Here is a 15317-nt window from a genome sequence, read left to right on the forward strand (position 1 = left end):
AGCATAATTACATTGTTATGAAACAGAGCTTCAGAACCTTTTCATCTTGCAAGGCTGTAACTCTGTACTCACTGAACAATTTCTCTTTTATTCTCACCCCCAGGCTTTGGTAACCATCATTCTACTTTTTGTTTCTATGAATCTGACTACTTTACATACCTCATATAGATGGAATCATACAGTGTTTATCTTTTTGTGACTGGCTTATTTCTCTTAGCATTGTCCTCAAGGTTCATCCCTGTTGTAGCAAGCGTCAGAATCTCCTTCCTTTTTTAGGCTGAATGATAATTCATCATATGTATATACCACATGTTGTTAATCAGTTTTTCCATCAGTGGGCGCTTGGGTTGCTTCCACCTTTTGGCTTTTGTGAATAATGCTGGTGTGAACATGGGTGTATACATAGCTCTTCATGTCCATGCATTCAATTATTTTGGGTATACACCCAGGAGTGAAGTTGCTGGATTATATGGTAGTTCTATTTGTAACGTTTTGAGAAACTGCCAGACTGTTGTCCATAGTGGCTAAACCATTTTACATTCTGTTGGGGCCCATTTTTAACAAAGCTCAGGACATAGAGATACAAAGTGGTGAGAGGACCACAAATGCAACTAGTTTAGAATAAAACTATTCTTTTTAGCCATTTTTGTTTTAATTTTACAACAGCAAATCTGATTTTTATGGCTTAAGTTTTAGGTTTTTTTCAAATTTAAAAAAAATTGTATACCTAGTCCTTAGAAACTATGCATCTATTTCTCTGCTAGTAGAAGCATTTCCAAGAACAAAAGAACTGAAATTTTTTCATTGTCAGATGTTTGTCTCTAAAACTTAATTTTATTAGCTTGTCTCTAAAACTTAATTTCATCATTTTTCATTGTGAGATGTTTGTCTCTAAAACTTAATTTTGTTAATCTTAGGAGTGACCAACCTCGCATAACCAAAGATGTGATTTGTTTTCATGCTGAGGATTTTACTGATGTTGTACAGAGACTTCAGTTAGATCTTCATGAACCTCCAGTTTCCCAGGTAAAAACTTATTTTTTATTACCATTTGAGATACTGGAAATATCTATACCCATTTTATTTTGAATTTTATTTTGCAGTCTGATATGTGGGATAGTGAGTTTAATTTTATTACTATTAAAGACTGGGGTGGGGGTGGTGCTGAGAATCATTTAAACAGAGCTTCCCCAGCAGAATGCTTGAAATCACTTCAATCTTTGGGATACCAGGTGGGCCTGGGATGGTTAGAGGTCCCAGGTGGCTCAGTTATGGCCATGAGCTGTCTCACTTGTTAACCCCATTGCACTGTGTCCCCTCAACTGCAGAAGGCTGAAAGACACTAAAAGAAAAGAAAACATGTTGCCTTTATGTGTGGTAAAGAATATTGGTACTTAGCTGTACTTTGAGATACTTAAATGATTCTCTAGGCCATCCTGATTTTAACCTGTACTTTGTTACCAAAGAGGTAGTAAAATAGGAGGAAAAGAATTTCCCAAGCATTACAAAAATTTTTAGAAAGTTACCTATCATTTAGTGTTGCTTAATTTTAATTTGATTGTTGTTATAACACATTTTGTTTCTACTGTTTTCCTTTGCTAATTATAATATTTCATTTGACTAAATTATTACATATTTTAAAGTCTCACGTAACTTTTTTCTTTCTTCAGTGCGTACAATGGGTAGATGAAGCTAAACTAAACCAAATGAGGCGGGAAGGCATTCGTTACGCTAGAATTCAGCTTTGCGACAATGACATCTACTTCATCCCTAGAAATGTCATTCATCAGTTCAAAACAGTTTCGGCAGTGTGCAGCTTAGCCTGGCATATAAGGCTTAAACAGTACCATCCTGTTGTGGAAGCCACTCAAAACACAGAAAGCAATTCTAACATGGACTGTGGTTTAACTGGAAAGCGAGAATTAGAAGTTGACTCCCAATGTGTGAGGATAAAAACTGAATCTGAAGAAACATGCACAGAGATTCAGCTGTTGACAACTGCTTCATCATCCTTCCCACCTGCATCAGAACTTAATCTACAGCAAGATCAGAAGACTCAGCCTATTCCAGTTTTAAAAGTGGAAAGTAGACTGGACTCTGACCAGCAACACAATCTGCAAGAACATTCAACCACTTCTGTGTGATATGTACATATTCAAACACATTTTTTAACTTTTTTAAATTTTGATGTGAAGTTATAGTTTTATAACTGGCTTAAGTTAAGTTTTATTGGAGAAATCTTGCCTATAATTCTATAAAGAGAAATGACATTCCACAAATGTCAAGCATATCTTTTTTACACAGATTATGCAAAGTTAAGAGTTGTATCTTATCCCGTTAGTACAGTATGTAATAGTGGGTCTGCTGCTACTTTCTGTTTTAAGGTGTGAGGTAACAATTCAATCTCTTCTTCAAATCAAAATGAGAATTCTCTGGAATAACAGATTCTTATTTGGTAAATTATTCACTTCCCTTAATTTTATCTTGCCTTGTCTCTTGCCATATTTGCTGTTTTTATGGATAAATCAGATTTATGGTTTAGTATTTGTGTCTTTATGGCACAGGTTCAATTTCTACAGTAAAAATGGCATAGGTTGCAGGAAAGAATTCCTGCATCTGGTACATGGGCAAGTAAGTTATTTAGTTCTAACCACAAATAACAAGTAGTTTCTAAGGAAATTTCAGTGGCTCTCTGGTTTCTTAACAAAAGAGAAAGCACAGCACTTTCTGATCCAAACTGTCTTTTTTTTTGTATCTGTTATTTAAAGCCCAGTGGATATTTCAATTAAAAAAAAATCTAAAGATGAATAGTCCTTGGTCATTCATTATCTATGGCTCATTAATCTCTTCTAGAATATATGCTAACTATGGAAGATATTTTGGGTAAAAGAGATAATGTTGACATGATACTCTATTGTTCTGCTTCCTGGCATCCTCACATTTTGTGGGGATAATTTTGCTTCCTAAACTGATCACAACTATTAAACTTAGAGAATAATAATAGTCTTGCTGATGACGCTGCCATATTTGGAGCATCAATCTTATGATAAACTATTCTTGTCACTTGGCATCAACCTCTTCATGATAAGTATCTACTACTGAGACACTTCAATTCACAGTTTTAACTCGTGAATACCTGGGTTTATTTACTATTACTCTGTGTTGCTATTTTCTAACAAAGAATACAGCACTAGACTTCATCCTAGAGTTTCAGGCTAATGCTTAGTGCCTGAGTATTTAAATTTTCTTTTCAAACAGGCACAGTTCACATTGCTAGTATGGTCCTAACTTTCTGTTATTTTAGAATGTTAACATGATTCACATTATACTTTATCTTAGTTAATAATACAATAGGCCTTTTGTTTATTAAAGGAAGAGTACTCCCCACACCTAAGACCAGATTCTTGTATCTCCCTGGTTACAGTGCAATTTGGAGATTTTTTTTTTTTTCCTGGATGGTAAGATTTGAAATATTTACATTAACATAGGCAGAAAAAAAAAAAAAAAACCAAGATGCTGCTTTATTATGTCTGTCACCATGAAAACTTAGCTGCATCTTTTGAAATATCAAATATGAATTTTCTCTAAAATATTCTGAAATAGGTTAAATCTTATATAAATATTACTTTGTGCAATATTGTTGTGTAGTTAAATGCATATTAGCAAAGTATAGAGGTCACTGTGTAAACAGATAGAAAAGTAACCATCAGCAAATACTGCAGTGATTAGTTAGAATCTGTATTATTCCTTATATATATGTATATGTATGTATTTGTTACAAAGGATGAAGACAAATAGGGATACATTTCAATGTAAACCATTTATGAATTGGAAGTGATGTTGGCTTTAGTTATCTTTGTAAATAAGGTAATTAGAATGGTATGAAAGGTGATGTGATTATTGCAGGGGTGTTTTTAAATCTTGGGTGTAAATTCTAGGGTAAATTCCAGTTTATCAATACTAGTTTTTAACAGGACCTGCCTTTGAGGGTGTTTTTTTGTTGTTTTGTTGGGGAGGGGTTTAATCACAAAGTGTGTGGGTTTGGGTTACTTCTTGTTTTTATTTTTCTGTCCAGAAGAGCTTTACCAGGCTGTGCAAAGTAAAATTCTTCTCAGGCAACATTTGCTTTTAAAAATAATCATGAAGAGAAGGCTGTTAAAGCAAAAAAAATTTTTTTAATTTTTTCTTGTCTTCCAAGATCCGATTTCCCCATCTCCCACTTGCCATCCAGCAGATGCCATCTGTCATCCAAGCTGGTCATTGCTAATAAACAAGGAGACTGTCTCCTGACAGCCAGCACTGTGTATTATCACTCAGGAACCAGCGGATCTGCAAAGACCTACAATCAAAAGCAAATCCCCATTTTCCTTTTATAAAACATTCTACCCTCACCTCCAATATAAACACATTAATAGTACAATAAAAATGTTTAAAATCATGTACTAATAAATTCATTGTATGTTAGAATTGCAATAGAATGGAGAGAAACATTTAGCTAGTAATGTATCTGAAAACTGAATGTCCTATGTGAGTATTAGATTTTAATAGCATGCTTTAAAGACTGATGAATATAAAAGCAGAAGTTTTGCGTTTTTTACTGGTTTCAAAGCTGTATCCTAGTTTAGTGATACAAATGATTGCAATTTTTCTAAATCATTAAATTATTTGGTTTGGTGGAGTGAGGCATGGAGCAATCTGGCGTCTTCTGATTTGTTCAAGTAGTGATGGGAGTGAAGTTGTAACTGAAATTTAAGCTGATCTTCCTTTTTGGTATATTATCCGTTGTGCCAGCTCTTGAGATTACTTGCACAATGTGGCTATAATTATTTTAATATTTTGTGGAGCAGAGGGATGGTTTTTAAATGTGCTTATGGAAAGGACCCAATAAATGAGTATTCCTAACTTAGTAAAGTAGAATAATTTCATGGTACCCATTAAAAAGGATAAAAGTCTTCCTCTTGCCCCAGAAGTAATTCTCAATACCAAGATATGCTAGGAGTAGGATGATTCAAAGCGGTAACCCAAATTCATAAAGCAATAATAATAAAAACCTACATAGTATGTTCCCTCCTCCAAAGTTTTAACTCTAAAAATTGATTCCTAGGTTTAATTGTACTTTTAATTTGCTTATTCAGTACTTAGAATTTGTTTAACTGGTACTTTTATTATTTCTTAGTGAAAGACTTTTGAAAAGTGCCCTTTCCCCTAAGAGACAGTTGGAATACCAGTTGACTGATATTACAAGCTCTTATAGGGGGGAAAAAGGAGCTTATTAAAGTTCTTTACTAAACTTTGGGAAAAGATGTCTTGCATCAGTCTTACTAGGCATAAAAGTCACACTTAATGACTGGAAAAAACTTGCTTATTGCCTTTCCTTGTATAAATATTGTCTAGAATGAAAGCTAATATAGGAACAAGACTCCCAAATCCATGAAAACCCTTAGTGAATATATTCTTAATCATTAATATTAGCCCATTTTCATCTGTATTTGCCATAAAAAATTTATTTGCATTTATGCCTTTAGGATAATTTTGTATCTTTCTAATCTTTTATCATTGCTACAGGTTTTTAAAAAAGAACCTTTCACTAGCACATGCCAGAGGTTCACATCTGTGCTGTTTTGTTTTTCAAACAGGTTGTAGCTGTATTTATTGGCCATGCAAGTAGAGGAAATGCACAGTACAAATGTTTTTCTTTAGCACGTAAGGGACCTATCCTTGTCTTGAAAGTTTGTTACTTTAAAAGCAAGTATCTCTCCATAAATATTATGGCCTTCCATTTTCTTCATACATTTTTTAGGATCCACTTGTGCATGTAGTTGAGACCACTGTCTCTTAAAATATAGCACTTTTCAATTCTCTCTGAAGAAATACTTATGTACTACTATCACATGTTGTAAATTTTCATGTAATGGTGTTTTCTGTGACTAAACTCCATTTTGATTGGCAGCTAAGACTTTTTTTCCTGTGGCTTTTATTTATCTAAGAGGTCTTTGCATATAGATGAAATGTATATTTGCCTGGCGGACTATTTGCGTTGTGTGGCCTTAGTTTGTTTATTGACATTAACAAGTGTTTTAAAAAGGTTTTTAATGAATAGTCTTAAATCTAAATTTGTGTGAATAATCCTTTTAACACAGTGCTTTTTTGTAGCTGTCTAAGTGTGTTAAATTGTTAAGCTATTTCTTTGTAAAATAGGACAATGGAATGCATAGTTTTTTTTTTTTTTTCCTGTAAAGTATTTTTTTAATAAACAAAGTCTGATTTGTCCTTTACTGGTGTTTCATCACAAAATGCATAGCATATGCGAGTTCTAAATACCTGGAACCTATTTTTAGAGGACGAATCCTTCACCTACTTTATCCCCTACTACTTCAAAAAAATTTTTTAGAAAATCTTACGACTTTTCTTTCTAAAGATGTCTGGGGAAAATTCCATCCATATTGAGATGCAATTAGTTTGGGGGAAGAAGAAAAAAATCACTTGGCATTTGTTATAGTTAATGCCTCTTAATTGCTTAAATTAGTGTGTATCTACTTAAAAGGACAGTCTTAAATTTGTATTCTGGTGATGTGGATTTTCTTGAAAGTGCCTTGAGTATTAAGATGGCATATAGACTTTTATGTCATTGATGCATTAATGCAACACCACAAAATGGATTTCTTTCCTCATCAGTTTTTGTGTGAACTTACCTTTAATTGAGGTGCCTTTTCTAAGCACTGATAGCCTTTGGTTCTGATTAGGAAAAGAAAAGAAAGGGACTTCACATTTTTTGAGTAACTGCCATGGGCCAGGAAGTTTATATGGGGTATCTCATTAATCCTCACATCCTTAAGAAGGCAACTATCTCCGTAATACAGGTGAGAAAACAGGCTTGTTAGTTGAATAAATTGCCTAAGATCACAGATTATTGGTTGGGAGCAAGGATTCATACCTTGTTCTCTTTAGGAAGCACTGAATAGTTTCCAACAGGGCACCTGAAAAATGGTTTGTTACTTAACCACTATCCTCTAATACTACTTACCTGATTTAGTTCCTCCACACACTCCCCCTAAAATCTTCTGTGTGCCAAACAATGAAATAAAGTACTTTTGCTATTAATGTAATTGAGGTTAAATATTTACGTGTGCAAAATTGGATGTTTTCCACTTGTCATTTATCTTTCTTTTTTTTCAAGTTGGTCATTTGTCTTGAAGCCCAACAGAATTGTAATGTTTAGCACTAAGGAAAGGAAAAGCTGTCAAGGAGCAAAAGCAGAAGGAAACCACTGCCAATGTGTGCAATATAAAAAGGATAAAATAATTTTTACTTGATTTGAGACAGAGTCTCTTGTCTAGGCTGAAGTGCAGTGGCGCAATCATAGCTCACTACAGCCTCGAACTCTTGTGCTCAGACGAATCCTCCCGCCTCAGTCTTCGAAGTAGGTGGGACTACAGGTGCGCGCCACCATCTCCGGCTAATTTTTTTTTTTCAAGAGATGGGGTCTGGCCATGTTGCTAAGGCTGGTCTCAAATTCCTGAGCTCAAGCGACATTTCCGCCTTGGCCTCCCGAAGCGCCCAGATTGCAGGCTTGAGCCACTGCGCCCAGTCTGGGTGAAATAATTTGTAAAACTTAGGACTATGGGAGTTATTTTAGTTTAGTCGATTTTCCTCATCCGTGAAATGGGGTAACTTCCACCTGGTACCCACTCAATAGATGATAAGAAATAATGTCTGTAAAACCGCACCTTTTAGGCTTTCTTAAGTGGAAGCTATCATCTGTCATTAGCTTTCTCTGACCCAGATGCTACACGCTGTGGTCCAGCAAGAACACAGCTTCAAATAAGGGGACAGTGTTCCATTAATGGCCAAAAAAAAAAAAAAAAAAAAAAAAAAAAAAAGGAAAGCAGCTTAAAAATCCTTTTAATGTATCCTTAAATATTCACTTTAGGGCTCAACCTTTCTTTCCTTTCTCCTGACTTCTATCGGCCCTAATTAACGTGTTCCTGCCGCCACCTAACTTTACCCTATTTTGGAAAAAGCTGTGACTGCCCAATCCTTGTCCCTCTTTTTCCCCTACCTTTGAGCACCAGAAAGCTCCAGACCCAGAGCTGCTGAAGGGCGGGAGAGGAAGGGAGTCACTAAGCCGCAGCCTGGCCTTTCCTCCCAGGGCAGCGTAAATTCACACCACATTCATTCGTTCACTCAACAAACATTGGGAACCTAAGTGTCATGCTCGTGCCAGGCCCCAGTCTCTGACCTCATGGAGCCCACAGCCCACTGGGGAACAGAGATTAAGCCATGAAACACGAAGATGAGTGCCACAAAGACATGAGCCGGGAGCTACTAGAGTATCAGGACCGACCTCCTTTAGACGGCTGGATGGGAGAGTCGTTTGTGAGGAAGTGACTTTTAAGCGGAGGGCTGAAGGGTGATCTGAAGGAGCTGCTCTTGGCCATCGATCGCCGCGCGGCTCCCCAGGCCCTTGGACCCGGAGCCTGGACCTACGCGGGGCGGGAAGGCCCGGGCCAGGGGCGGAGCCACCTCCGCGGCAAAAGCCGGAAAGCGGAAGCCGAAGGCTGCTGCCCGGTGGTCGGCTCAGCGGCTGTAGCCCAGCTCTGAGACGGCTGAGTCACTGCCGCCCGGCCCGGACCGGAAAAGACTAGCGCCGCCGCCGCTGCCGCCGCCGCCGCGGCCGCTCTCGGGCTCCCGGGCTCCCGGGCTCTCGGGGTCCCGGGCCTTTGCACCTGTCTTTTCCAGCTGGGCACAAAGCCTTTTGCTGTCGCCGTGGCGACTGGCGGCCTAGCGAAGACCTCCTTTACTTTTAATCCCCCTCATTTTCCAGTCCATTCTCTGCTTATTTTCTGGTCAGTCCGTGACCCTCTAGGCGGGCTCGGACCGGCGATCGATTCGCCGCCCTCAGGGCGCTGGGCGGCCGGCTGCCTCCGAGGCTGGGGCGGCCTCCGCGGTCTCCATGGTAACGGCCTCGCCGGCGTCTCGGCCTAGGTGGGAAGATGCGGCCTGCCCTGGCCGCCACCTCGCCCCCGGCCTTACGGTGGGACCCCGGGCACTGAGGACGAAGGTCCCAGGCGCCGGCCGGGGGGGGCAACGGGCACTAGGTGAGAGCCGGATGCTAGGGAGCGAAGGAGGCGGGTGCCGGGCGACTCCAGCGGCCGCCCCTGCCCCTCCCCCGCACCCACGAACACGCTCGCCCGAAATATTGCAGAGGCTTCTCCCGTCGCCGCTGCGCCAGTTTTTGTGTGTTTGTTTGTTGTGTTTTCCCTGGCAAACAGCTGGAGAAAGAGCAGCTCATGGAGAGGCTGAGAGAAGCGGTTTTCGAGTCCTACCCAAATTGGGAGAGTAACCTTCAGCAGCTGGACTCACCGACTGGTTTTCCTTCATTTTCAGTGAAATCCCATTCTCTGGCTGGAGACACAGATGGCCTCAAATGAGAGAGATGCTATATCGTGGTACCAAAAGAAGGTAATACCAATATATGTTTTTTTTATTTGTAACGCATTCTTCCTGCAAAAAGCTCTCACAAATAATATGTTACTTTCCCCTGAGTTTGGTAGTGCCAGGTGTTCATGTATACTTCAACATAAATGGAAAAAAAAAAAAAAAGATGTACAAGGTCATTATGTTTTTTCAACCTGGTTCCAGGTCCTGGAATAAGGTTTATAGGCCACCTCCGTTCTCCAGGCTGCGTGCACAATGCCACCGCAATGCTTTGAAAGTTTGCTTCTGATCAAACTGCTTGCTTAAAAACAAAAAAGACATGAAACCTTCATCTGCACAGCTCAGATGGATACTATTAACAGTCTTATCGAGCTGTTCCTTATCTTTTATTCCTCACTAGTTTTTCTATTGCTGTTTTCCTTAATAAGTGGATTTTTTTTTTTTTTTTTTTTTTTGAGACGGAGTTTCGCTCTTGTTGCCCAGGCTGGAGGGCAATGGCGCGACCTCGGCTCACTGCAACATCCGCCTCCCGGGCTCAAGCTGTTCTCCTGCCTCAGCCTCCGGGGTAGCTGGGATCACAGGCGCCCACCACCACGCCTGGCTAATTTTTTGTACTTTTAGTAGAGACGGGGTTTCACCGTGTTGTTCAGGCTGGTCTCGAACTGCTGACCTCAGGTGATTCACCCACCTCCACCTCCCAAAGTGCTAGAATTACAGGCGTTAGCCACCATGCCCGTCCCAGAAGTGGAAATATCTTTTAAGGTAATATTTAATTTGAAATATTTTGGGCATTGCTTTTGAACTTACTTTCAGGTCCAGCTATTTTAGATATTTGAAAGAAACAGTCCTTGGAAGTATTAATTTATTCTAACTCCTGAGTAGCACAAACATTTTCCACATAGCATACTGATACTTAATAGGCTCATGACTTTTGTGAGGCTTGACTTAGGTAAGGATTTCCTTTGCATCGTTTAAATACACTACTCCCTCTTTCAGATTGGAGCCTACGATCAGCAGATATGGGAAAAGTCAATCGAACAGACTCAGATTAAGGTAAATTGGTTTCTTTGATTCTGCCTATGTTTCACTGCATTAATATGAAGAGTGGAATTGTACTTACCTGGTAAACTCTCCCTTAACTACCAGTATGGCATTCTTTAATCTTTGAAGGTTATAAGAAAAACAATGCAAGCATACTGAGAAGTGACACTTGATTTTTGGCCTCACTATTAGGAAAACAGAAAGGGGTGAGTTGTTCTGTGATGAATTAGAGAGCAAATGTACCATGTAAATAGGGCTGGGTTACTTAGCTCTGGCCAGTTTTTACTACATGGCAGTGCAGGTCCAAATATTGCCAGTTTCAGATTTTTCAAGAGAAGCTGGAAATACACATTTTTATATGAAATATATTGTGCATTTTATGTCAGATTTTTAAGAGACTCTTCCTTTTCTTCCTCCTCCTCCTCTGCAAGCCAAATACAATCCATTTGTGGCCTGAATCCAGCGTATGGTCCCCCATTTTATTAAATCACTAGCTTAGAGTATGGGTTTTTGTTTGTTTGTTTTGTTATGTTTTTGAGACAGAATGTCACTCTGTCGCCCAGGCTGGAGTGCAGTGGCATGATTTTGGCTCACTGCAAGCTCCGCCTCCCGGGTTCATGCCATTCTCCTGCCTCAACCTCCTGAGTCACTGGGACTACAGTAGGCACCCACCACCACACCTGCCTAAGTTTTTTTTTTTTGGAATTTTTAGTAGAGATGGGGTTTCACCGTGTTAGCCAAGATGGTCTCGACCTCCTGACCTTGTGATCTGCCCACCTCCGCCTCCCAAAGTGCTGGGATTACAGGCATGAGCCACCACGCCCGGCCTAGACTATGGTTTTAAGTTTTTCAGGTTCTTAAACTTTTTTCTACACAGCTCTTAGAACTGAGAGGATTCTTATTTTATACTAACCAAGTGACCAAAAACTGATATATAATTCAGAATGCCAGTTTATTAACTTATAATAGGGGAGGAGAGGGTTAAATCATCTTCTAATATTCCAAAGTCAGAGTTGTGGGGTTAAGCCATTTGAGGATGCTGGTACAAATTCGTCATGGAATGGTTGCTTGGTAACCAAATGTAATTGGATAGTCTTGAGATGTGGAAAAGCTTAAAGAACTATCCTTGGTCCTCAAAAGAATGTAACTGTCTGCAACTTTAATACTTAAATCTTACGGATTCAAGGCCTCACTTCCTTGGAAAGTACTGATAAATGCCAGCTGATTCTTGTTTTTGGGTTATCTTTTAAAAAGTCTTGCTGCAGACCCTTCATTGATACTTAAACAAAAAACTGGGTGAATACAACTTCATATTATCTGTTGTGTTAAATAGACCAATCAAGTAGAAAGCTACTTGAACGACAAGTTACCGACTAACTTTTTACAATTTGCTGTAGTCCTTGATTATTTATATTAATGGGAGATGGAGTTAGGATGAATAAGTACCCAGATTTTATTTTGTAATTCTCTAAGTCCTGTCCCGTTATTTTTTTGTGAGCTGCTAAACATCATTGATAGTAAGTATGGTATAATGGAAACAGCATAGAAGTGGAGTTTGATCTTGTTTTGTGATCTCTAGCCTTGTGATCTAACCTTCTTCTAGCCAATTTAAAGATTTTCTTCACTCTTTTTTTTTCTTTTTTCTTCTGAGACAGAGTCTCGCTCTGTCACCCTGGCTAGAGTGCAGTGGCGTGATTTCAGCTCACTGCCAGCTCCACCTCCCTAGTTCACGCCATACTCCTGTCTTAGCCTCCTGAGTAGCTGGGACTATAGGCACCCGCCACCATGCCTGGCTAATTTTTTGTATTTTTTTTTTAGTAGAGATGGGGTTTCACTGTGTAGGCCAGGATAGTCTCCATCTCCTGACCTCGTGATCCACCTGCCTCGGCCTCCCAAAGTGCTGGGATTACAGGCGTGAGCCACTGCGCCCAGCCTGGTTTCCTTCACTCTTATTTTCATGCCATTTAAAACATACCTTCCTTTTAGTGCACCATATGAAAGTTATTTGTTAACCTGTGTGTGTTCATAGGCCTTAAGGGTAGGAAGTGTGTTTGTTTCCTACTCTGAGAACATCTTGATTCATACTGAGAACTCTGTCTGTTGCTACAGTTAATTGGACCCTATCCATCATGCATATTTTTACTCATTGTTTTCTCATAGGGTAAACTACCTAATCATGCCTTAATGTATGCTTCTAAATTTAGCAGCAGTGGAAAAAATGAAATGTAAAATAACTATAAACATTTACGGAGCTTTCAGTGTGATAGTAGAAAGCTGGAAAAAAAATTACTCAACTAATGTGCCACACTTATACTAAGTGCTGAGAATACAGTGAAAAAGATAGATGTGATGCCTTCATGGGTTTCACTGTCTGATAGTGATGGGAGAAAAGCCAAGATATCTTTTTAATATGCTTAAGTCTTAAAAAATGACTGAAGGATAGCATACAAAAAAATTCTAAATTTAAAAATACATTGACACAAATACAATTTTTTGAAAACAAACAAAAAAGAACAAATAAAAAAGCAAAAAAAATTTAAAATAAAAATATTGACATCATATCACAGTACTGTTATATAATTAAAAATTACATATGTAAAAGTATAATTCAGAATTATAAAAGACATAAATTTTAAAAATCTTAACTTGGATCATGAAAAATATTATGAACTTTTCCATAAGTGTTTATTGAACTACAATGTTTAAGGCATTTTGTCGGGTGCTGAGCACAAGAGGAAAAGTACTAACAAACAGAAGTATAAGACTTGTTTAAAGTAACAGCAAGTAAGTAGCCCAATGTGATTGGAGAATAAGGTACGTAGATGGAGTGATAGGCCATAAATCTATTTGGAGATTACTTGACTGCTTTACTAAGAACTTTAGATACTATTCTGTAGAAAATTGAAAGGTTTTAATGGTTTTTGAGTAGAGGAGTCACATCGTATGTGTGTTTTTGAAAGACAGAAATAAAAATACAGACATTATAATAAAATTATGAAATTATGGAATATTTCCAGAGTCGTACTTATTATTCTTAATGTCTATATTAACAAAAAATGTCTAGTTTGACTAGGAAGGAAGATTTACAATGAATAATATTAATATTGAATAATCTAGAGAAAGAAAATAGTAATCAACCAACGTAAAACAGGGAAAGAAATACCAAAAATAAAACGAAAGCATCCATTACATATTTATTTAACAAATATTTGTTGACTGCTTACCTACCATGTGTTAGACACTAGCTATGCCTACATAATGGTGAGTACAAACATTCAATCATTTTTTTTATTTTCTGAGACAGGGTCTGGCCCTGTTGCCCAGGTTGGAGTGCAGTGGCATGCGCACGCTCCACTGCAGCCTCAACCTCCTGGGCTCAAGTGATTCTCCCACCTTAGCCTCCTGAGTAACTGGGACCACAGGCATGCACCAACAGGCTTGGATAATTTTTAAATTTTCTGTAGAGACAAGGTCTTATCATGTTGTCCAGGCTGGTCTCGAATTCCTGAGCTCAAGCAACGCTTCCACCTTGGCCTCCCAAAGTGCTGGGATTATAGGTGTGAGACACTCTGCCCAACCATTTTTATTTTCATGGAATTTATGACAAAGTGGGTGAGAATAATAAAAAGAATCCTTCTAATAAGTGCAAATTACTTTGAGGCAAATACTGAGAAGAGGGCTATTTATAAGCTACTACACTTATAATAAGGGAAATAAATGAGCCTAGTTGCTGGGCATGGTGGCTCATACCTGTAATCCTAGCACTTTGGGAGGCCAAAGTGGGAGGATCATTTGAGGCCAGGAGTTTGACACTAGCCTGGGCAACACAGGGAGACTCTCTCTCTACAGAAAATAAAAATTAACTGGCCATGATGGCATCTGCTTGTGGTCCCAGCTACTCAGGAGGCTGAGGTGAGAGGATTGCTTAAGCCTGGAGGTCAAGATGACAGAGACCCTGCCTCTAAAAAAAAAAAAAAAAAAAGACTGGGCATGGTGGCTCATGCCTGTAATCCTAGCAGGGAGGCCGAGGCAGGCAGATTGCATGAGCTCAGGAGTTCAAGACTAGCCTGGGCAACATGGTGAAACCCCTTATCTGCTAAAAATACAAACATTAGCTGGGCATGGTGGCATGGCGCCTGTAGTCCCAACTACTCAGGGGGCTGAGGCAGGAGAGTCGCTTGAGCATGGGTGGCAGAGGTTGCAGTGAGCTGAGATCATGCATTGCACTCCAGCCTGGGCAACAAGAGCGAGACTCCATCTCAGGGGGGGAAAAAAAAAGAACCTATGTAAGGAGGTCTCAGATAAGCTTTTGCTAAGGAATTGATTCTTAAAATGAGATCTGAAGCATGAGTAACAGTTAATTATGTCAAGAACAAATATACTAATTCTACACAAACTTTTTCAGAAAACAGAGAAGGAAATATACTTCGCAGCTTATTCTATGAGACTAGTATTACCCTGAAACCTAAGCCAGACAAAGGTATCATAAGAACATTCATTATGAATGTATGTGTAAAAATCTTTGATAAGATATTAACCAAACCAAGAACACATAAAATGGCTTATCTACTGTGACCAAGTGGGAGTTATCCCAGGAATGCATTAATTTGAAAACAAAGTAATGTAATATACCATATTAATAGGATAAAGGACAATCACCTATGATCTTCTCAGTAAATACAGAAAGAGCATTTAACAAAATTCAATGCCGGCCGGGTGCGATGGCTCACGCCTGTAATCCCAACACTTTGGGAAGCCGAGGCGGGTGGATCACGAGGTCAGGAGATCGAGACCATCCTGGCTAACGTGGTGAAACCCCGTCTCTACTAAAAATACAA

General features: G+C 39.0%; 2 protein-coding genes across 16 annotated transcripts in view; both read left to right on the forward strand.

The window, feature by feature from the left end:
- RSBN1 (round spermatid basic protein 1) overlaps nt 1-2837 on the forward strand; it is a 49334-nt gene extending 46497 nt beyond the window's left edge. The window contains 2 exon segments of the mRNA XM_023222802.3: nt 918-1026; nt 1671-2837. Of these exon segments, the coding sequence (XP_023078570.1) occupies nt 918-1026; nt 1671-2144 (583 nt within the window). The 3' untranslated portion in view covers nt 2145-2837.
- A 5704-nt stretch (nt 2838-8541) lies between these two features.
- The window catches only part of PHTF1 (putative homeodomain transcription factor 1), a 60899-nt gene continuing 54123 nt past the window's right edge, over nt 8542-15317 (forward strand). For 4 of the 15 annotated variants that reach the window (XR_002733787.2, XR_002733788.2, XM_026456711.1 and 1 more), the window contains exons 1-2: nt 8547-9462; nt 10435-10491. Coding sequence is in view for 5 of the 15 variants with exons in the window: in XM_023222810.2 (XP_023078578.1) it covers nt 9418-9462; nt 10435-10491 (102 nt within the window). In the remaining 10 variants the exon portion in view is untranslated. Of the gene's footprint in view, nt 9463-10434; nt 10492-15317 lie in introns of all 15 variants that reach the window. The other 11 variants (XR_002733791.2, XR_002733789.2, XM_023222803.2 and 8 more) reach the window with 6 other exon arrangements.

This window comes from Piliocolobus tephrosceles, chromosome 1, assembly GCF_002776525.5.
Source record: "Piliocolobus tephrosceles isolate RC106 chromosome 1, ASM277652v3, whole genome shotgun sequence".
Taxonomy (NCBI): domain Eukaryota; kingdom Metazoa; phylum Chordata; class Mammalia; order Primates; family Cercopithecidae; genus Piliocolobus; species Piliocolobus tephrosceles.